The 22,638-nt window shown below is 45.8% G+C and overlaps 1 protein-coding gene across 1 annotated transcript in view; it reads right to left on the reverse strand.

Annotated features, from left to right (window-relative positions):
* The window catches only part of IQCA1 (IQ motif containing with AAA domain 1), a 171,894-nt gene that overhangs the window by 66,051 nt on the left and 83,205 nt on the right, over positions 1-22,638 (reverse strand). The window contains exons 9-11 of the mRNA XM_007184769.2: positions 15,748-15,823; positions 8,566-8,672; positions 8,300-8,401 (exon numbers count right to left, since the gene is read on the reverse strand). Coding sequence (XP_007184831.2) covers positions 8,300-8,401; positions 8,566-8,672; positions 15,748-15,823 — 285 coding nt within the window. The remainder of the gene's footprint in view (positions 1-8,299; positions 8,402-8,565; positions 8,673-15,747; positions 15,824-22,638) is intronic.

Genomic DNA, 22,638 nt, shown 5'->3' on the forward strand with positions numbered 1-22,638 from the left:
TCTTGAGAATGAATCCAACTATAATTGTGGATTTGTCTGTTTTTCCTTTCAGGTCTATTGGTTTTTGCTTCCTATATTTTATAGTTCTGTTGTTTGGTGTATGCACATTTAGGATCAATTTGTCTTCGATGGATTGGCTCTTTTATCATATATAAGTTCTTCCCTGACTTTGATAATTTTCTTGGCTCTGAAATCTACTTTATGTGATACTAGAATAGCCATTCCTGCTTTCTTTTGATTGTTTGCATGATATATTTTTTCCATCCTTTTACTTACAACCTGCTTATATCATTATATATCAAATGAGGTTCCTGAAGACAGCATATAGTTGGGTCATGTTTTTAAATCTACTTTGCTACTCTCTTTTAATTGGTGTATTTAGACTATTTACATTTAATGTAATTATTGATATATTAGGACTTGTCTACCATTTTATTTATTTTTTTGTTATATTTTTTATTCCTTTATTTGCTTTTTCCTGTCATCCTGTAGGTGACTTGACCAGTTTTTAGAATTTCATTTGATAGTGTTGAGTGTATCTCTTTGTATACTTTTCTAGTGGTTCCTCTGGGTGTTACATTATCTATGCACAGTGAATCAAAGTCTACTCATGTCACATTTTGAGTGAAGTAGAAAAATCTTAATTCCCTTTACATGCCTTTACCCATCCCCTGTCATTTGTAATATTGTCTTAAATATTTCCTCTGCATCACTGAGAACCAAGTCAAACAGTGTCATAATTTTTGCTTCAATCAAATAACATAATTTAGAAAGGGAAGAAAAGCCTATTCTATTTACATATATATATATATATATATATATATATATATATAAATTTTTATTGGAGTATAGTTGATTTACAATGTTGTGTTAGGATTTCTGGCTTTTCTTGACAAGTTGGAAGATCTGGCAGGACAGGGCCTGCCTTCCCGCCTGGCAATCACTGGTCAGAGCTGAGTCATGTATGCTGTTTAGTTCATCACAGTCCTCTGCCTGCTTCTCTCATTTATGGAACTTGACTGACACTGAAGGCATTTGAGTTTGAGACTCCCGAGGTAGACGATCCTTGGTTATATCACTGAGCACCTGCCACCTCTAGTATTTCTGAAGTACCCAGGAGGTCCATGACATGGAGTGTTTTGTGATTTCACTGATACCCAGATTACCTATATTTTTGGTTACCAAGTTATTTCTTCCTTTCTGATGCTCCAGGGTTTTTTTTTTTTGAACCATTTTCTTTCCATTTAAAGAAGTTCCTTTAGAAATTCTCTCAGGGTGAATCTGCTAGTGAAAAATTCTCTTAGTTCTCCTTCATCTGAAAATATCTTGATTTCTTTTTCACAGTTGAAGAATATTTTTGCTGGGTATAGATTCTGGTTGGCAGTTATTTTATTTCAGCACTTGAAAAAGTACTGTGCCCTTTCTTTCCATCTCAGTTTCTGGTGTGCAACGCACAGTCATTTAAGGTGTTTTTCTCCTATAGGTAAAGGGTCATTTTTTTCTCTGGCTGCTTTCCAGATTTTTTCTTTGTCTTCTGTAGTTAGAAGATTAGTTACGATGTGTCTCAGATCAGATGTCTTTGGATTTATCCTGTTGGGAATTCATTTAGCTTCTTAAATCTGCAGGTTTATATCTCCTGTCAAATTTGGGAAGATTTCAACCATTCTTTCTTTTTTTTTTTTTTTTTTTTTTCCACACACACACACTGTATTTTATTTTTACAAGAGATAAATAGACTGACACCAAGCATTGTACATGGATGACCACAACAAAAGCAACAATGATTGCAATTACCAAACATGAAACACACTCATACTATGTCATAATATTGACATTCAGTCCAGTAATCCTCCACTGTAACAGCTCCTTTACTTTGCAGTGAAAATTGATTTGTATATTCTTTGCCTCTGAGTCCTTGTGGGATTTTTTTTTTTAATTCAGACAGAAAGTCACAAAAATTATACTCATCCTCATCAGTTCACTCAGTCCCATGTAATTAATTATTTTATTATAATTAATTATTAATTAATTATCTGCAGGTTTATATCTCCTGTCAAATTTGGGAAGATTTCAACCATTCTTTCTTGAAGTGCTTTTTCAGCCTCATCTTCTTTCTCTTCTCCTTCTGAGATTCTGATGCCATGAATATAAGATTTTTTTTAATAGTCCCATAGTTCCTAATTCACTGTTTAGCTTTTTTTTTTTCCAGTTGCTTTTCTCTGCTGTTCAGATTGGGTAATTTCTATTGTTCTATCTTCCAATTCACTGATTCTTTCCTCTGTTTCCTCTATCCTGCTGCTGAGCTCATCCAGCATTTTGCATACTGTACTTTTAAGTTCTAAAATTTCCATTTGGTTCTTCTTTATATCTTCTACTTTTTTGCTGAGGCTTTCGGGTTTTTTTTTTCATTTGTATCTAGCAGCTTTATAATTACTCATTGAAGCATTTTAATCATGGCTGCCTTAACATGTTTGTCAGGTAATTCTAACATCTCTGACACTTCAGACTTGGCATCTATTGTCTGTTTTCCTTCAGTCTGAGATCTTCCAGGTTCTTGTATGATGAGTGACTTTCAATAAAACCTAAACATTTTTATATTATGTTATGAGACTCTGAATTTAATTTAAACCTCTTGTTTTAACTCTCTCTGACACTGCTCTGGAAGGGGAATAATGTGTGTGTGTGTTGTGCTGTTACTGTCAGGAAGGTAGAAGTCTAGGTTCCCCAATCCATTGTGGGAGGGGCTCCTTATATTTCTGGGTGGGGGTGGGAGTTCTGGCTCTCCATGTGGTCTCCACTCACACTGAGGTGAAGGTGGCCTTGTTACCATTGGGGACTGGTGAAGTCCTGACTCTCCGCTAGGTCTCCTCTGATCCATCCCAGCAGGGAGGGAGGGGTGCCTTGTTATCACTGGTTGGGGGTGGAGTCCAGATAGATTCCCCATGTGGCCTCCACTGACATAGTGGATGGGAAGGCTTCACAACCAATGGGCAGGAATGAAAGTCTTTGTTCCTTATTTGATCTTCTCTGACACCACTCCAGTGAGGGTGTTGGGTTGTCTCCTATGTCTTCATGAGGGAAGAAGTCTAGGCTCCCCATGCAGCCTTTGCTGGTGTGCACTGGAGTGGGGCCACATTTTTTCTGTGGTGTTTGGATGGTGCAGGGTGGTTATTAACTAAAGCCTGTTTTGTCTGATACTGAGTTACACTAGCTATCTTTTGGCTAGTCCTTCGATGGTTTACAGTTTACCATCTATAGTTTATAGTTTATTTTCAACATATCTATTTGTTATGTTTAAAGTGTGTTTCTTTTTTTAAAAAAATAAATTTATTTATTTATTTATTTATTTTTGCCTGTGTTGGGTCTTCGTTTCTGTGTGAGGGCTTTCTTTAGTTGCGGCGAGCGGGGGCCACTCTTCATCGCGGTGCGCGGGCCTCTCACTATCGCAGCCTCTCTTGTTGCAGAGCACAGGCTCCAGATGCGCAGGCTCAGTAGTTGTGGCTCACGGGCCCAGTTGCTCCATGGCATGTGGGATCTTCCCAGATCAGGGCTCGAACCCGTGTCCCCTGCATTGGCAGGCAGATTCTCAACCACTGCGCCACCAGGGAAGCCCTAAAGTGTGTTTCTTATAAATAGCATTTAGTTTTGTTTTTTTCCAGTCTGGCAATCATTGTCTTTTAAAATAGAACATTTAGTCCACTTACATTTTAGGTAATTATGTATTAAATTAATTGGATTTAATTCTATCAAATTCATATTTGCTTTCTTTTTATTATTTATTAATTTTCTTTGCTTTTTATTCCTATTTTCCCTTTCCTGTATTCTTTTTGATTATTTAAAATTTTTCTGCTTATCTTCACTATTACTTTTTTGCTATACATTTTAGTATGACTTAAAAAATTATAAAATACATCATTGATTTATTACAATTTACCTTAAATTAGCTCTTTTTGGCCTCCTGAACAATGCAGCAATCTCACAAGTCCGTTTACTCCTACCCAACTTTTCTGTTGCTGCTGTTATGTATTTTCTTTGTATGTATGGTACAGACCCTTATTCTTGCTTTAAAAACCAGAATATTTTAAGAATAGTTACCTTTTTATACTTGCCCAAATTTTACATTTTGAAGAACTGATTATTCCTTCTTACACTTCTGTTCTCTCATCTGGGATTATTTTCCTTCAGCCTGAAGAATATCCTTTTAGTATTTCCGTATTATGGGTCTGCTGCTGCTAAGTCAAATCAGATTTTGTTTGTCTCTATTTTATTTTCATTTTTTGAAGGATATTTTCACTGGGTATAGAATTCTAGGTTGGCAGTTATTTCTTTCCAGTCTCTAAAGATGCTATTCGCACTTCCTTCTGGCTTCCATGGTTTCTGTTGAGAGACTTAGTAGTCTTTCTTATTTTTTGTTATCCTGAAGGAAATGTGCCTTTTAAAAAAATCTAGTAAGAGTTTGCCTTTTATCTTTGACTTTCAGTATTTTGATTGTGATGTGTCTAGATGTGGTTTTCTTTGTAATCATCCTTCTTGGACCTCAGTAAGGTTCTTGAATTTGTGGCTGTGTGTATTTCATCTGATTTGGAAAATTCACAAACATTACTTTTTCATGTATTGCTACTGTTCCATTCTCCTCTTTTGGGGCAAATTCTAATTACACATATGTTACAACTTTTGACCATGTCTCAAACCTCTCTTCTCTGTTCTGTTTTTCATAGTATTTGTTTTTTCTGTACTGCAGTTTGGATTTCCTATTGACTTGTTTTTGAGGTCAACCTGCCTTTTGCTATGTCTATGCTGTTGTTAAACCAGTTAGAAGACTTCTTATTTTTGGATACCATATTTTTCAACTGTAGAATGTTTACTTGTTTCTTTTAAACGTAGATTCTAAATTTCTATTTAAATATGGCATTTTTTTTTCATTTATATATGCTAGCACTCAGGAATGCAAAAAATAGAGCCAGTCAAGAATCTTATCCTCAAGGAGCTTCATGGCCACTTCAGGAACTCCTATGTCCTTAAAGATTTTGTGATTAGAACAAGAGAGGAGCAATTTCTACCTATGCCATCCTGTGACGTCTTGAGGCACTTATTTAGCCTATAGGGGTCAATCTGCATAGGATCTAGGTTTGATTAATTAATTCATTCAATATTATGTGCTGAGGACTTGCTATGTGCCAGAAAAGGTTACAAACGTGAGCAGAAAAGACAGTCACATAGTCGCTGGACTCATGGCCCTTCAGTAGATTTGGGAAGTCAAATACAAACAAAATGATCTCACCAGTAAATGTAACATTAAAACTGTGATAAAGCACCAGGAAGACATGGTACTCAGCATCAAGTGTATGTGTAGCAACCAGACTTACTTTGGAGGTCCCAAAAGGCTTTCCTGAGGAAGAAGGGCTAGGACTGAGACCCCAGCGATGAATAGGGGTTAACTACACTGGGGACTGAGGGTGTGGGGGTAAAGACAGTTCTTGAGAGGGAACAGCATGTGCAAAGGCCCTGTGGTGGGAGGGAGCACAGGGTGTTTGAGGCACAAAGAGGAAGGTCAGGGTGCTGGAGTGCAGCCAGGGAGGAGAGGTGGGTGATGAGCCTGAAGAAGAGGACACTGGTGAGGTTGGTCATGGCCTTGTAAGCCTGTCATCTTTATCCCTGGGGGAACTGGGGTGTCATTGAAGGGTTTCAGCATGGAGTGCTAAGGTCATATTTATATTTCGAAAGGAGCACTCAGGCTGCTGTATAATCTCTGATCAAGTCACTGCTTCTGGATAATGCTGGAATAATACTGCCAAATACTATCCCTCTGAGTCCTCTTTCCCCTTTTCTATGTTCAAAGTTGCCCATTCCCCTTCTGCTAATGGTCTTCTTAAGGAGGGGATTTAGTATAGTTAATTAAGTTTCAGCTTACGAAATTGAATCATATTTATGTCTCCCAAGGTTGTTTGGATTGGAATTATGAGAATTGAAAACTCTACAGTTACACAATTACCATCAATCTATTGGGGTACCCTGAGTGCATCTATTGTGTGTTCAACCAGTTTAATTCCAAGAGAGAAATTCATAGCAATTTCTCACCCTGTGACATGTCATGAGTTAGGACATGGTGAGGGCAGACACCAGGCTGCAAGGAGTGAGAGGGGGCAGCAGTACAGAGGGTGCCCTTGGGCCAGACTGATGATCAGTTGTTGGGTAAGAGGAGGAAGCCCATTCTCAGCTGGAGGGGTACAGTCACCTCCTGGCTTCATTTCCCATTTTGTTTGGCTTGATTTCCATGTTCAGTCATTAAAGTATCACTTTCTGAAGACGTGAAATTCATTAATAGGGTCAATGGGTGGCATATTTATTTCCTACTGATGAGGGAATAGCCTATCGAGAGCCCTCAGTGGGCTACAGAGATAGAGCCTCAGTAGAGGCCCATGAAGGACATTCAGAGTCAGAGTTAAACTGTAAACTGTAAAGTCAACACAAAGAGCATTAGGATAGAGCCACTGTAAAGACACCATACAGCCCCTGGGCTGGCGAAACTAGTCACTAATGTAGCTGGGAGTGTGATAAACTCTGAGGGAGTGTGTGAGTCCCAGCAAGAGTTGATGGACCATGGAAGCTTGAGAAAGCCTTCCAAGGACACAGGCTGCCCACAACCCTGCCAGCTCCTCTGCCTGGAGCATCCTGGCCCCAGAGGTAGGGCTGGCTCTGGATCAAAGTGGACCATGTTCACAACACTTCTGATGCCAGATGTGCGGGGTTCTCCCCCAAGCAGTTTTCTGCAACACCAGCTGGGGGTCCTGCAATGTAACTCAATTCTGACACTGTCTACCTGGAGATAGAGTCAGATCCCACAGGTTAAGGGTGATGTCCCACCAGACTGCTCCCCAGCCCACTTCCGATGCCAATTGCCAAGTCCAGGTTGTCACCTATGTTTCTCACCAACCGGCTACAAACCCCTCCTCAGGTTTGATTAATTTGTGAGAGTGGCTCACAGAACTCAGGGAAACACTTATTTCCATCTACCAGTTCATTAAAGGATATGATAAAGGATACAGAAGAACAACCAGATGAAGAGGTGTGTAGGGCAAGGTCTGGGAGGGCTCTGAGTGCAGGAGCTTCTGCCCCTGTGAAATTGGGGTGTGTTACCCTCCCAGCATGTGGATGTGTTAACCCACCTGGAAACTCTCCAAATCCCATTATTATTGGGGTTTCATGGAAGCTTCCTCATGTGGGCTTGATCAATTATTAACTCCATTTCTATCTCCTGTCCCCTCTCTAGAGAATGCGGGTGGGTGGAGCTGAGAACTCCAGGCTTCTAATCATGGCTTGGTCTTCCCTGTAACCAGCCCCACCCTGGGAGCCATCTAGGAGCCCTCCCAGCATTGCCTCATTGTGACAAAAGATGCTCCCAGTGTGCTTATCACTTAGGAATTTACAAGGGTTCCAGGAGCTCCCTGCCAACAACCAGGGGCAGAGACCAATACGTATATTTTCTATTATCTCACAGGACCCTAGTATGTGAACATGGAATATTGGAATCCAACTGGCTACTCGAAACCACTCTTGAGACGGATGGGTGGCAACTGAAAATTCAATTCATCAGATTCCCCGACTCACAAGGAACCTGCTCATTGCCACTGGCTTCCCCTACAGATCTTCTACAGGGAGAGACGGGTGGCCATCTGAGACACATGCCCCAGCTCCTCCGATAGGTCTCATCCCACTTGTGGGGCTTGGGTACCACAGATCTGCAGTGATGGCGGACTGGGAAAGTTACTCCCAGACTGTTGGATTTATCTCATTTATGAGCCCACAACCCTGAGGGCTACCTGGTGGACGGAGGTAAATTCACCAAAGGTAGGTACGTTTCCCGGAGAATCAGCCTGGGACAGCCAGGGTCCACGGGCAGCACGCCTGGACGGGCCACTACCCGCGGGGGCCGGGCTCCTGGTCACGGTTTGGATCTGCCCTCTGCTTCCCGTGCATAAGAACCACTCACCTGGGGCTTCCTTGGTGGTGCAGTGGTTGAGAATCTGCCTGCCAATGCAGGGGACACGGGTTCGAGCCCTGGTCTGGGAAGATCCCACATGCCGCGGAGCAACTGGGCCCGTGCACCACAACTACTGAGCCTGCGTGTCTGGAGCCTGTGCTCCGCAACAAGAGAGGCCGTGATAGTGAGGGGCCCGCGCATGGCGATGAAGAGTGGCCCCCGCTTGCCACAACTAGAAAGAAAAGCCCTCGCACAGAAACGAAGACCCAACACAGCCAAAAATAAATAAATAATTTTTTTTAAAAAAGAACCACTCACCTTTTTACTTCCTTTCTTCCTTCCTGTTTTGCCCGATAATTCCTTCTCTCTGTTCACAGCTAGTTTTAAGTTTTTTAGTTCCTGTCTCATCAGCTCGTCAACCTAGGTGAATACAAAAGACCCTACGTTTAGGTGACTTCGCATGACTTGTGTTTTCTTTGTGAAGTTAAAAATAGCTTAAATTCTGGGTAGGTTATTAACAGGAAATTGTAACAAAGCACTGCAGTGAATGACTTACTGGGACTACAACATAAAAGCAGTCTTACCTGCAGCCGGATCTCCGACTCCAATTCTTTCCGTTTGTCCTCTTTGATCAGTTCGGGATCATAGCCCTGGGGGACATTCCACGATTCATCTTTATTCTTCCACAGGTCTGTACTCCAGAAGGAATAAAGAAAAAGAAAAGGAAATTTTTTCAGCGTGAAGACTAATGTCGACTTAAAAAAAATGTACACCATGAGAGTTGTGAGTCAAGTTTTATTTGGGGCAAAATGAGGACTATAGCCCGGGAGACAGCGTCTCAGATAGCTCTGAGAAACTGCTCTAAAGAGGTAGGGGGTAAGGTTAGCATATACGTGATTTTGGTGAAGGGGGAGTACACGCAATCGAGCACATATTTTTTTGCACAAGGTTTCTGCTAGTCACGAGGAGCAGTCGTCACCATGAAGGATTTTAGTGCTTTTCTACATAGGAGGAGATACAAGAATTGGGCTCATAAAATTGGCTCCTGAAAATATCTAACTATTCTGAAGACCTGTTCTGCCAGTTTCTCCCAGAGCACAGAAGGCCTCATTTCTGCTCTCCACCCTGAGCTCCTTTCAGGGGGTGTTGCAAGTCAGCAGCTGCTGCAGCTCCTGATTTAATCCTTGTAGAGGTAGACGGCAAGTGCCCATTCCTTTGTGCTGACACGAAGGAATGCAGTTTTGTGATATGTAACACAACCTCAGTTTTCTGCTCTACCTCCTTCTCCACTTCCCAAACAGAAGGATTGTGCCTGTATAATATCTAAAAAATAAAGAAGGAAACTGCTCATGTGAAAAGATCCAATAAAGAAGTATGAAACAGACAACATTCTTCCATACGATTAAACACATGTAAAAAATAATATGTTAATTGTGGGATTATACAGTTATAGGTGACTGTTTCTGTAATATGTTTTACATTATTTTTATTATTCAAATGATTCGCTAAAATAGGAGAGATTTTGTTGCTAGTTCAACTCACCAGTAATTTACCCTGGCTCCTAGTAAAAGCCAACACTGAACCCACAAGGATCCACTACTCGCCCCTAATTCAACGGCTCTATTTTTGTATCACTTTTTGGATGTTTTTGAAATCATACATATTTTACATTTCCCTTTTGCCTGGCAGTTAGGAGGATGGTTAGAGAAATATGACTCTAGAGGAAATAAGGGTAATTTTGTATCACTGGAATAAATGGAAATAAACTTGTTTTCTCAGAAAGGGAGTTCCAAATTGCACAGAGGTGCAGATCACTGGATCCTGGCTGTGGGATTGGGGGATCTCCCAGGGGAAAAAGACTTGTCAGTTTGGGAAATGAGATCTCTTCCTTGAATTTGTGTTCAGAATGTGATGGAAAATTTCTGGAACCAAACCTGCAACCACCACTCAGCTGGGCCACTTTGCCGGACACGCATCCCTGGAGCACTGACGCCGTGCAACTCGGGAAGGCAACCGAGGGCCACGGGGCCCCAGGCAGGGGTTTCCCCACCTCCGTCTGACAATGGCTATGGCTTGGGAAGAAAGGGGGTCGTGCGGGGCCTGGATGGCAGGCGGTGAACGATGGGATGGAAGTTTCTCAAGCACGGCCTCTCCTACGAGCACCGCACGGGATCCTGAGACTAGCCAGGACTGTGCCCCCCGACACAGCTGACCAAGAAGGGTGGCATTAGAGGACAAGCCATAGAGGACAGTCACGGTCACAGGCAGAAACATACGTCTGGGCGCACAGGGAGCAAGAGGTGTCAACTGTGAAGGCGGACAGCAGAGAAGATTCTCGGAGAGTCAAGTGGGCAAACAGATGAGAGAGGAGGGTGGAATCTCCACGTAAATCATGGAGGCCGGGGATGAGCAGAAGCAACGAGAAAGGAGAGGAGAAGGGATGGGACGTGGTGTGAGCCAGGAATGGCTGCAGATCCTGGGGAGATGGAGCAAAAGGGCGACGAGATGCAGATGCACAAGAACGGGCGGCTGGGCAAGGGCATCGCCCGGAGGGCTCCAGCCAGGTGGAAGCCCCGTCAGGTGGGTCCCCCATGTCAGCACTTTCCAGCTGCTGGTCTCACAGTCTTTCTTCCCTTTCCTTGTCAGCAATCTCCGCCTCTCGAGGGCCGAGGGACCAGGCAGGACAGCAGCTACTCTAAAGACACTTGTGCCCAGAGAGCAAGTGGAAGTGCGGACGCTGAGGACCGCTGGGCGTGTCCTCTTAGGGGTCCGAGTCAGGACCACACAGGACGCAAGGGGAGCAAGACGGGATGCGGGCGTGCAGCTCCAGTTTTCCGAAAGGGTGGGTCGGGTCCACAAGCCACAGGCTGGAGACCCTGACGCTGCTCCCAGAGGCTGGCATGGAGATTTCTGGAAGCGAGAAGGGGCACCACAAGGTGATGGGCACACACAGGTCAGGCCTGGCTCACTTCCTGGACAGTTAGCTGGGCAGAGGGGTCGGCCTGTCTGGATTCCAGGCCCGGCGAGGGCTCTTAGGCCCACCGGCCTCCCACCAGCAAACCAAGGGCAGTGTGGCCTGGAGGGGGCCCAATCCTTGGCCCACAGTCTGTGCCAGGAAGATAGCAAGGAGAAACCTACGGGTGATGCAAAGTTTCAGGGGCAGATTTTTGAAAATGAGGATGATGAAAGCACCCAAACCTTTTCTAGGGTGGCTAGTGTGGATTTATAAGAAATAGACAAGAAACACATCACAGAAGGGGTAAAATTTTCATAGAATTGATTCACCCACATGTCCTTCCCCAGCAGGGTGGCCACGTGAGAGGTGGCCCAGCCGCTAGGGCTCAGACGATGGGATGAGCCGACACGGCAGGAGAGGTTTGGGGGTGTGCCTCCTGTATGCCTGTCTGAGGGTGACCTCAGTTTCTGCTCTGGCCTGAATGCCTGTCCCCCCCGAGAAGGGGGATTTTGCAGTGAGCTTGTAAGGTGTGAGTACACAAAGGCGAGGCTGGCTCACGGGCTTGAAGGCAACTGCCCCTTCTCTGTACGTTTTTCTGAAATTTACATAAGCTTAGACTGTGGAAAACTTTGAAATGCAGGAATAATATAATGCTTCTTTTTTATGGGTTTAAAATTGTAAGCTTTCCCCCTTGAAAATACTATAACTGTGTTAAAACATGCTATTCACTAATAACAACTCTTTTCTAGCAGATTTCCCCCTTGTATGATGACTAAATCTTCTCCCACAGCAAAACCCACCTGTTTCACTAAGATCTTTTAGAGCAAAACTGCTTTGTTATTTAAAGGAAGCTACACTGCTTTTTCACGGGATAGATTTACTAAGACTGGGAAGCCATGCGTTTCATAATGAAAGGAACACAGAATATTCAACAGAAAGGAAAGCAAGATGTGATTATTTATGTAAAAGCAGTAGCACCTCATGACATCCCCATTTCTGGAGCTGTAACTATTTTACCGATAAAACAGTTCGTAGCAGCCTTTCCCGGTTTCACTCTAGTTCATGTAAATGGACCTAGTTTTCCACCGCAACTTTGTTTTTCTCATGACACTTTTGCACGGGGCACTTCTCAATCCCTTCAAGAATTTCATGGACATTTCTAATTGCAGGAAGCTATTCATGGCTCTCAAAGGAAAACAACTGCCCGCTCTTTCCTACAGCAGAGAATGAGCTTTTATCCCAGAATTGGGAAAGCGGGAGCTGCGGCAGCTTTTGCAGGTTGAGGGGTGACGAGGAGGGGGCTTAATCTCAGTGATTAAAATGCTAATGTTTCGTCTGAGAAGGAAAACCTTTGGTTTTTATGAAAAGAATTCTCAGATGAAAACATTTAATTTCTGTAAATTACCAAAGACCGGACAGGTAACTCATCAAATGCCCCAACAGCCAACTAGGAAAATCACACTTCATGTTTCCTACTCCTGAGTGGCTTGTGTTTTCTTAGTCTTGATGGAAACAGATATTACACACTAGGTGTGGGTCGTTTCAAGAGCTTTGCTGGGTGGGTCCGCAGGCTTCCCATGGGAACCTTAGATGTCCCCCAAATTAATTACTGTTTTTATCAAAATAATGCATGCACCTTATTTTAAAGTCAGAGTATTGAAAAGATTATAATAAAAAAACTCTGCCTTCCAGTTACACTGTCCAGTGGCATTTACTCCCACATTCATTCACTCAAAAATGCATTGACTAGATTCAGATTCATTCATAAATCTGATCTATTTGTAAATTATGAAATTCATGCCCTGCCCTCATGGACCTGGCGCCCCCCCCCCCCCCCCACCGCGGGGAGACAGCAAACACACACACGGGTCAGAGGGAGGTGAGTAAAGTGGGGTCAGGGGCGGGCACAGGTGAGGCGGGAGAAGGCCTGAAGGGACAAGCATTGACGGCAAGGGGAAAAGAAAGTACGACAGCCCTGAGGTGGGAGTGTGAGCAGCTTGTGGGAGGAAGAGCACAGGGCCCACGGGAGGAGGGTGTGAAGTGATCTAGCTTCACGTGGGCTCTTCTGGTTGTTTCTCTGTTCCTCTCCCAATGTCTAGATGATACGCTTATACTGCTGCTTCTTGATTCATCAATTTTAGACATGGGCTCCTGACTCCCTGTTAAGGTAGGTGAGAAGTTTGCTCTTCTCCACTTTTCTTTCTTTCTCCATGTAGTTACATCAGAGGCCAAGGGAACCAGGCCTTCCAAATCCCGAGTGTGAGTGTATCGAGTGTACCTGGCACCTAAAACTCCCCACCGGCAGCCCCTCTCAGGACACCCAGTAGGACAGGCTCCACCAAAATGAGGGAGTAACAGGAAAATGAAGGGGTGACAGTCACAGAAGGCAAAGGAAGCCCCAAGGAGGACAGCTGGCAGGGCTCCAGAAGGGAGGTGTTCAGAAGAAGAGGAGCTGGTCAATTACCTAATGCGTTCGAAGGCCTGGAAAATTATCTCGAAGGTTGGTGATAGATATGCAGAATATGAAACAAAAGACAGTGTGTACAGACCAATACATGAAGTCATGTGAAGTGGTGTCTTAACAAAAGGCAGCTATTGTCTGGGACACAGCCCTGAGTTCCGGGGGCACCCCAGCCAGGCCTGTGACTTACTGCGATTCCTAGCTGGGTCCCTCGGAGGCGGCTGAGGCCAGCCTAACAAGCCATCCAACTTGTGCCGCTGTCCCCACCCGTCTACCGCCACAGCACCTGGTGCGTTGTGAGCCTGCTGGTGGCATGTGCCAGCTTTGTAGCTCCAGGCTAGCACTGCACCTGCACATTGGAGTCAATCAATGTTTGTTGAGTGAATATGTAAGTGAATGGATGCTTTGATAGGGATTGCTTGGCACCACTGTTTGTTACAGAGTTGGTATTATCTTGGTGGGAATGTCAGTTGGTGCAGCCACTATAAAGAACAGCATGGAGGTTCCTCAAAAAACTGAAAAACAGAGTTGCCATATGATCCTGCAATCCCACTCCTGGGCATATATCTGGACAAAACTGTAATTTGAAAAGATACTTGCACCCCAGTGTTCATTGCAGCACTATTTACAATAGCCAAGACATGGAAACAAATTAAATATCCATTAACGGAGCAACGGATAAAGAAGATGTGGTACATATATACAATGGAATACTACTCAGCCATAAAAAAGAATGCAATGATGCCATTTGCAGCTACATGGATGGACCTAGAGATTATCATACTGAGTGAAGTAAGTCAGAAAGAGAAAGACAAATACCATATGATATCACTTATGTGTGGAATCTAAAATATGACACAAATGAACTAATCTTCGAAAGAGAAACAGACTCACAGACATAGAGAACAGACTTGTGGCTGCCAAGGGGGTGGTGGGGATGGGGGAGGGTTGGAGTGGGAGTTTGGGGTCAGCAGATGCAAACTATATAGAATGGATATACAACAAGGTCCTACTGTATATAGCACAGGGAACTATATTCAATATCCTGTAATAAACCATAATGGAAAAGAAAAACAGTTGATGTTCTCAAACGTGAATGATGGCAGGTCTTCTATCAGTAGACCTGATAGAAGATCAGACCTGCTTATCGTGGGTAAGTGATGTTTACCACTCCTGGTTGTTATAAAGGTAAGTAAGATGGGAATGAAAACACAAAGCCTTCTGTGTCTTGGGCACCTAATCAATGTTAATTTACCCTTTGACCTCCTTTCTCCCCAATTAAAGCAGTCGCTAAATCCTGCTGGGGTCATCCTATCCCTGTGCTTCTGCCTTCGTTCAGTATCTCAGGTAGAGTGGGACCCTTGCCACTGCTGGTAAGGGAAAGAATTTCAGGAGGTACACAGACATTCTTTTTTTTTTTTGGCCACACTGCACGGCATGCAGGATGTTAGTTCCCTGACCAGGGACCGAACCCGCTCCCCTTGCAGTGGAAGTGTGGAGTCTTAACCACTGGACTGCCAGGGGGGAAGTCCACGGACATTCTTATTTTATAGAACCGGCATATCAAACCTGCAACGATTTTTGATATAGTTGCTGAGGATGAGGCTCAATTAATTGGGGTAAAAACCGTGCATCAATTAAAAATAGATATTAAGTAAATAATAGTACCAGTGCTGTCCACCTAAGACCAGAATTAGGAAGGAGGCACGCGTGTGACTGGAGTTTGGACATATTCTACTTCACGCCCTTATTGCATTTTTCAGGAATTTCCAAATAACACTGATGACCAGGGTCACCTTGGCAGGTCATTCTGTGTTGGGATTTGTTCTGAGGGTGGGGTGGAACCACAGGAATTGGATAACCGTTCCAGTAAAGTATAATGAGAGTATCTCAAAGACCAATCCATACACTTGCTGAATGAGCCAGATTATACTCTGCGAAGTATGCTGAACATGGGAGAAAAGATTTAGGTGTCAGTGTTCAGGCACGAGTCTTAGTCTAATAGGATTAAAACATTTTACTGTACATACGGCATTGATTTTCTTAATTTAAACAATCCAGGGAAAATCCTTCTTCCCTTTCATTCCTAACAAGAGAATGTTCAGCTGAAGTCTTAAGGGTTTAAATCAGAACAGAGGTTTAGATTACGTTCTCATCTTGCTCTTTGACCAGTTATATGCCTTGAAGCCACCCAAAGGAATTTTAAAAGAGACGGACAGAAGGTCTTGGCTGTGAATTGCATGTTTGCAGCCTCTCATGATTGGGCAGCAAATTCTGCCCAACAGAGGCTGAGGCCACACTGGGTGGACGGGGCCACCTCAGTCAGCACGCCTATTCTGCTAAACTGACCTTTGTATACGTTATTTCCTTCTTCCATCATATGAAGGAAAACACTCGGTGACATTTTCCAGCCCTCACCTTCTTCCTGTGAAAGCAGAATAATACACTTGTTAATTACAGGCAGAGTTTATCCGTCGTGATCAGACAGTGAAAGGCACGTACATCGTGGTTGCTGTGACTACAGAAAAGCACGTAGACTCTTTTCTGGTTTGTGGGGCGTCTGCCCACCTGGGCAGTTTCCCTGCTGACCAGTCCGAGCAGGGAGTGCTGTGTCCACCGACCAGGGCGGGGATGGTCTGGAGACTTAGCTCTGCCTTCGGGCTCCCTGGGGTACCCCACCCCGAGTTTGGTCCTGTCCTCTGATGCTCTGCTCCTTCCTTGCTCTGAAAGCTGATGCCCGCCCAAGTCCTGCCACCTCCTTTGCCATGTTCCCGTGACCCAGATTTGCTGCTGCTCTCCGTCTGTGTTCTGCTCCGCCACTTGTCAGGTGGTGGTTTGTAGGAGCACCCGGGCTGCTCTTTTCTTGGCTTGCCTGTCTCCTCCCTGGGCCAGGAAGCCAGTCCTGAGCCCCAGCCGGAGCTGGAGGTCCTGCCAGCCTCCCTGCCCTGGGCCCCCGCTGCAGAGAGAGCCCGGCCACGCCACCCTTGGTCCCGGCTGCCTCTGTGCAGCCAGATGGGAGCTGCAGGGACACCGGCCACTGCAGCTAGAGGGTCTGCCCCGACCCCCGGCAGAAGTCCCCTTTGCCCTACACCACCAGGGCTGTTCCGCGTCGGGAAGAGCCATACCTCGCAAAGCCCCATCTGACGTTTCTGGGCAATAATGTTTGTACTGTATTAAGAGTCAGGTGCCCGATGACCCAAATCCTGGTTACCGTCACCCCGCAAAGGGCAAAAGGAGGGATGCTGGTCTACACGATGTCCATGAGGAGTTTCCAAAGCAATCAAAGTGCTCTCTCTACAGCTTGAAGGAGGAGCGGTAGTAAGATGGTGAGCGTCTCTGGTGAGTCTGGGCACAGGACGTGCCCTCGTTTCTGGGACCCCATGCACCACGTGCCATGGTCCGGCAGCGCCCGGGTACCAGATCCCCGCCTACCTCTCCTCCCCTACTCCACGTGGCAGTCGGGAAGACACGTGAGACGAGCTCACGAGAGTGATGGGAGCTCCCAGGAGGAAGTCAGGGTGGCGGGAGGACTCTGACTCCTGCGGGGGTGGGGTGACACGGGAGACCTGCCTGCACCACAGCTCACGAAACACGCGGGGACTATCACAGCCTCCTCGAGGGGCCACCCGCCTTGCAGACCCGGGGGGAGAACCTGGACCCAGAAATCCTAGGGACTCCATGCCTGTGGAGCAACTGACCCACCTTCCAGGCCCCACAGGAAATCAAAGCTCATGGGGGAAGGAGCCCCACTCACTCACACAGCCCAGGACACCCCGTCATTCGAGAAGAATCAGCCCGAGAAGCGCGGAGAAGACCAGTGTTGGAAAAAGGCATGTCCTTGGAGGACACAGATGATTCACGGACAGAAAGGGGCACCTGAAATAGCTAATTGATACTCTCAGAGATATTACTCATCTCTCTCCCCGCCTCTCTCTCTCCAGGTATCACTAAGCATTCACGGATCTTTTGTATTTTTTAGTCAGTGCGTTGCGACGGACGTGTTGTTGCTCTTTTGGTTTTGGATACTCAGATCGTCCTGTATTTGGCCTCTGGGAGCCCCTATAGGTGGTGGGTGTGCGCCTTCATGGGTAGAGGTGGAGGAGGAGGGGGAAGGGAAAGGGAGGGGGAGGAGTGCTGCTTCAGGGAGGGAGCATCGAGGAAGTGCTTTCAGCAGAGGGACCAGTCCGCGTGAGTCTGAGCTGGAAGGCCGTGTTGCCTTTGGTAACTGGAAGTTAGTAGGGCAGGGGCGTACGGAACAGGGCCAAGCAGACAGACAGAGACACAGAGACACAGATGCAGAGAGGGGACGGACTTTGGAAGGCCCATGAGCTGTGTTCCTCAGGGAGTGTGAACTTGGTCTGAGACCAGGGCGGCCACCTGGGGGTCCCCGCAGGAGCCTGGCATGAATGGATCTGCTTGTCGGGTCATGACTCTGGCTGGAGCACGGGCACAGGCTGGAGGGGGTCAGGGTGCCCACCTCTCTCGGACCAGAATTCATTTTCCCATCTTCTTCTGTGGAAAAATTCATCTTAGGTCTGAGGCAAATATCCCCTCCTCTGTGAAGCCGTCCTGGATTCTCCCAGGTCAAGAAGACTCTCCCCTGGCTCAGTAGGCTCTGCTTATCTTTCCTGGTGCCTGTTTCTCTGTGCATATTATTGGCTATTTGTGTGCCTGTCTTAGCTGCTCTCTTGGGCTGTGGGCCCCCATGGAGGAGGATTCCGTCTTGCTGATATTTTGTACCCTATATGGAACCAGCATCAGGCCTGCTCTCTAGGCGTTTAATGCATGTAAGTAAAAATAAGATTTATAGGTCTATTTGTACAGCTTTATTTCTATAATAAATACCAAGTTCTCAAGGGGAGTAAAACACCGTAAGACCAGTTTTGGAAACATCTGATCCCGATTGCACAGAATGACAGCGGACGTTAGCGGTTCCCACGACTTTCCACGTGGTAATGACGTAACTGGCCGTCACAGGAGACACCTTTTAACCAGAGAGAAAGCACGGTGGAACACGTCTGCTTTCCTTTTTGGAGATATTTCTTCCTTTGGTCAATAGTTCATTGGACGGATCCTTTCCTTTGGTTGCTGTTTTAAACACTTAATATCTTGCTCATTTTGACAATTATTGGGAGAGAAATCCCACGAGGAGGTTTTACCCTCTCAACTCCAAAGTCACTTTTTTTTCTGAATCTTTCACTGTGAAGGGGTCATACAAGTACAGCTGCACCTGTCAATGGTGCCTGCCTTGACCAACATCCCTTTCTGATGGAAACTTCTCGGCCACAACTCCCAGCTCAGCCGAGTGGCTGGAGAGTGTCTAACCAGAGAGACGCGCCTCTCCTGGAGCAGCCTGACCCCGAGGAGCTGGACTGTCCAGCCGCAATGGTTCCCTCTGCACTGGCGTGGGAACACACAGGTGGACGGGCCAGCTGGCAGCAAGGTGAGAACGCGGGTCCCAGCCACCACACGGCCTTCTTTAGAGAAGGGGGTGGACAGAGGAGCTGGTCCCGGTGGACCTGGGCCCTGCAACTCCCAGCTCCAGCCCACGCCTGCCAGGTCCTGAGCCCTCCACACGCCCTGACTCCATCTCATTGTCTGCTGACCTGAGCGAGCTGGTGTTGCCACCCAGAAGACCCAGTGAGTCCCAATAAGAAACAGCGTCTTAGGGCTTCCCTGGTGGCACAGTGGTTGAGAATCCGCCTGCCAATGCAGGGGACACGGGTTCAAGCCCTGGTCTGGGAAGATCCCACATGCTGTGGAGCAACTAAGCCCGTGCACCACAACTACTGAGCCTGTGCTCTAGAGCCCGCGAGCCACAACTACTGAGCCTGCGAGCCACAACTACTGAGCCCGCGAGCCACAACTACTGAAGCCCGCGCACCTAGAGCCCGTGCTCTGCAACAAGAGAAGCCACCACAATGAGAAGCCAGTGCACCGCGACCAAGAGTAGCCCCCGCTCGCCGCAACTAGAGAAAGCCTGCGCACAGCAACGGAGACACAATGCAGCCAAAGATAAAAATAAATAAAATAAATAAATTTATTAAAAAAAAAAAAAAAGAGACCGCATCTTAGATATGTCCAGCGTTTCCATTCGTTCAGAAATGTTATAAATATCACTGAGGATCTGCTCTGTGCAGACGCCAGCCAGGGATGTCCAGAGAGGGGGGCTGGCTCACCCCAGCTCCTCCTGCGAGCTAATGCCAGAGCCATGTTGCATGTTTTGCAAAAATGCTTATTAATTGTAGAAAGGACACCACTGCAACAATGCGATAGAGATTTTAACAATCCAAGGAAATAATCAGCTGCATCACTGTCACCTTTATCCCATGAACCTTTCATTTTTCTTTTTCTTTATATATACGCATAGGTGATGTCTGTCGGTTACAGCATAATCATAATGATAAAAAAGTTTTGCCGGCTGAGTAGGTGAAACATATATTAACTTTTAATTCATATGCCTTCTTTTGGTGCCACTGAACTTTATTTTGTCTTGAGTTTTTTTTTTGTGTGTGTGTGGGGGGCTAGTTTACCAGCTTTATGACCTTATCTTGTTTACTTGTAAATATTTCCTGAGCACTTACCGCATGTGGAAATTTCTAGGTGCTGGGGTTACAAGGGTGCATCCTTCAGGCTCTACCTTTGGGGCCTGCCTCTGGGATCTCCTGCACTGGGATTCGCAGAGTCTCACTGACCAAGCCTTGGGACACCCCTTGATGTCACACCACCATCCCTCTTCCTGATATCTGCCAGTGTCACCTCTTACTAGGTGACTCCTGGGTCCTGAGCTTCCCCGTGACTGTGACTGTCAGATACATATTTTCCCCCGTGGAAACTGGGGGTCGCCTTCCCATCCCCCTCCTCCAGTGCAGCCCCGCCCCTTGTCCTCTGGCCGGCCTGCTCAGGCAAACAAGACCTTGGACAGCCCTGGCCCACATTCCGACACTCACTTCTTCCAGAGGCAGCCCAGCTCCACTGTTAGAAAACACTTTCTTTTGACTTAACCCAGTGGAGAGCATAAAAGAAAAGACCTCCAATACCCCAGTTCTACCCCAGACCAAGGAAATGAGAATCTCCTCGAATGGGGCATGGACATTTTCTTAGAACCAGACCATTCTGTGCGATTCTAATCAACCGCTAGAGCAAGGACCACAGGTTAACAGAAGCCCTCTTTCCATCAGCTGAGGCCCGGTTCGTCTTCCGGGGGCGTCAGAGATTCCAAACCCTCGTCAAGCCCAAAGTCAGCTCACGGTGAAACCTTCTTGGCTCCTTTACCTACATCTCAGAAAGAGACTTCCAGATAGTTCCACCTCCCGGTTCTCTCATATGGACGGACACGTTCTAGTCAGCCAGGCACCCAGTTAAGGAATGGCGCTGGTTTAATGGTTATAGGCGGAGCCATGGTCAGCTTCCTTCTTGGCCTGAACGTGAAGGTGGCTGGCCTTCCGGACGTTTCCATCACACCACGAGTCAGACAGCTGACAAGTCCTCCTGACTTTTCCATGTATGTCCCATGTAGACGGGTTTCTCCTACCTTGAGATTGTACTGATGGATTTGTATTTTTATTGCTAATAAATGTCAATTTCTTACCTTTGGTCTCTGAACTGACGTTATGCTCCTGGAGGGCGGTGTCTATTATGTCTCATTCATTTTATGTCTCCATTGCCTTCCACACTTGCTGACCCACCAAACAGACGAGAGAGTCGTGTTCTCACCTCCCAGCCTCACTCAGAGGGTTGAGTCATGGGCTCTCTGTCCTCTGCATGGTCGCACCTGGTGCTGTGATCTGTGGTCTGTGGCATCTGGCTTTCTTCTCTTTTTGCAAATTGAGCCATTGCCACAGCTCCGGCCTCTGGGCCGCTCTTTCTCCAGGGTGCCTCAAACATCGCATCTAGCAGCAGTGAGACCTGCCTGCCTGGTCTCTCGGTCCCACTAGGAAGCTCCGCCACACGGAGGTTCTTTTCGGGCAGCTGGCTATTCTCAGATCAGCTCCCCACTTTCTTGTCATGACCCAATCCGTCATAAATCATTAAGGACAAAGCAGTTTCTTAGTAAGAATAAACTGGTGGATGCCCCTCAATTTGATTTTTAGAACATATTTATAACATGAATGTACTGAGACTGACAATTTTTAGTAAGTTTCCATCTATTGTGTGACATGGGTCCTTATACAACACAATTTTTTTCCTTAATCATCATCAATGAGATAGCGATACAGAGAAAAATGCAGAGGATTCCAAAAGATTTTTCGTTGTCAAATATCGTATCCTAGGTATTTGTCTTGGTGAAGTTAGGAGAGTGGACAGAGGTAAACAGTGTGCCTGCCCACGCCCTTCCCCAAATGTTAACCATTAGAATCATTTCTAGCCTGGCTTAAAGAGGGACTCAGACGAACATAAGCCCTGTTGAAATTTTCTATTAGCCAACGTGTGCATCTGAAGCGGTCTGTGGGTGGAGGGACGGTCAGCACTTCACATTAGTGGGTAAGTGTCAAAATTCAAGTAGGGTCACATCTGTTCCGTTTTTTTAAAAATTTTTTTCGGCCACACCATGCAGCACACGGGATCTTAGTTCCCCGACCAGGGCTCGAACCTGTGCTCCCTGAAGTGGAAGCGCTGAGTCTTAACCACTGGACCTCTTGGAAAGTCCCTGTTCTGTTTTTTAAACGGGGGTATGTGTTTCAGCATATACCTATTAACATACAGGTCCAAATGTCAGACTGATCACTTGTGGCTTTCAGATTATTTGATGGTTCCCTTAGGGTCTCTGTCCTGGGGGTAGGAGTGAGGTTGCTGTGACTGGGAAGAGGCTGATTACTTCCCACTGAGCTGAGAGTGAAATTATAATCCTTTTTTAGATCCAGAAGTGAAAAATTTCAGCCCAGAAGCTATCATCGTTAAAAACTGCCTTTTAAAATAAAAATGCATGATAATGTGATATCTCATGAAATTTGACTTGTAAAAATACTTCATCATCTCATAACTGTTTTCAAGCTTGCGTTTAGAATGTCATTTGCCTTTTCTGCTCTCACATTCCATTGAGACTGGAGAATCAGTTACTCAACCTTTTTGGCCTTCCCACATGAAAGATGTATGGCAGATCTGACAAAACCTACAATTTGAAGTCTAAAAATGTATAGCTATGCCCTCAATACATCTGTCCCAATTTTCTCTGCGGATATCTAGGTTTAATTTTTGTCAGAAGGAGCTTCCTGGCTATTACTGTGGAATATACGACTT

The sequence above is a fragment of the Balaenoptera acutorostrata genome, chromosome 8, assembly GCF_949987535.1.
Source record: "Balaenoptera acutorostrata chromosome 8, mBalAcu1.1, whole genome shotgun sequence".
Classification (NCBI taxonomy): Eukaryota; Metazoa; Chordata; class Mammalia; order Artiodactyla; family Balaenopteridae; genus Balaenoptera; species Balaenoptera acutorostrata.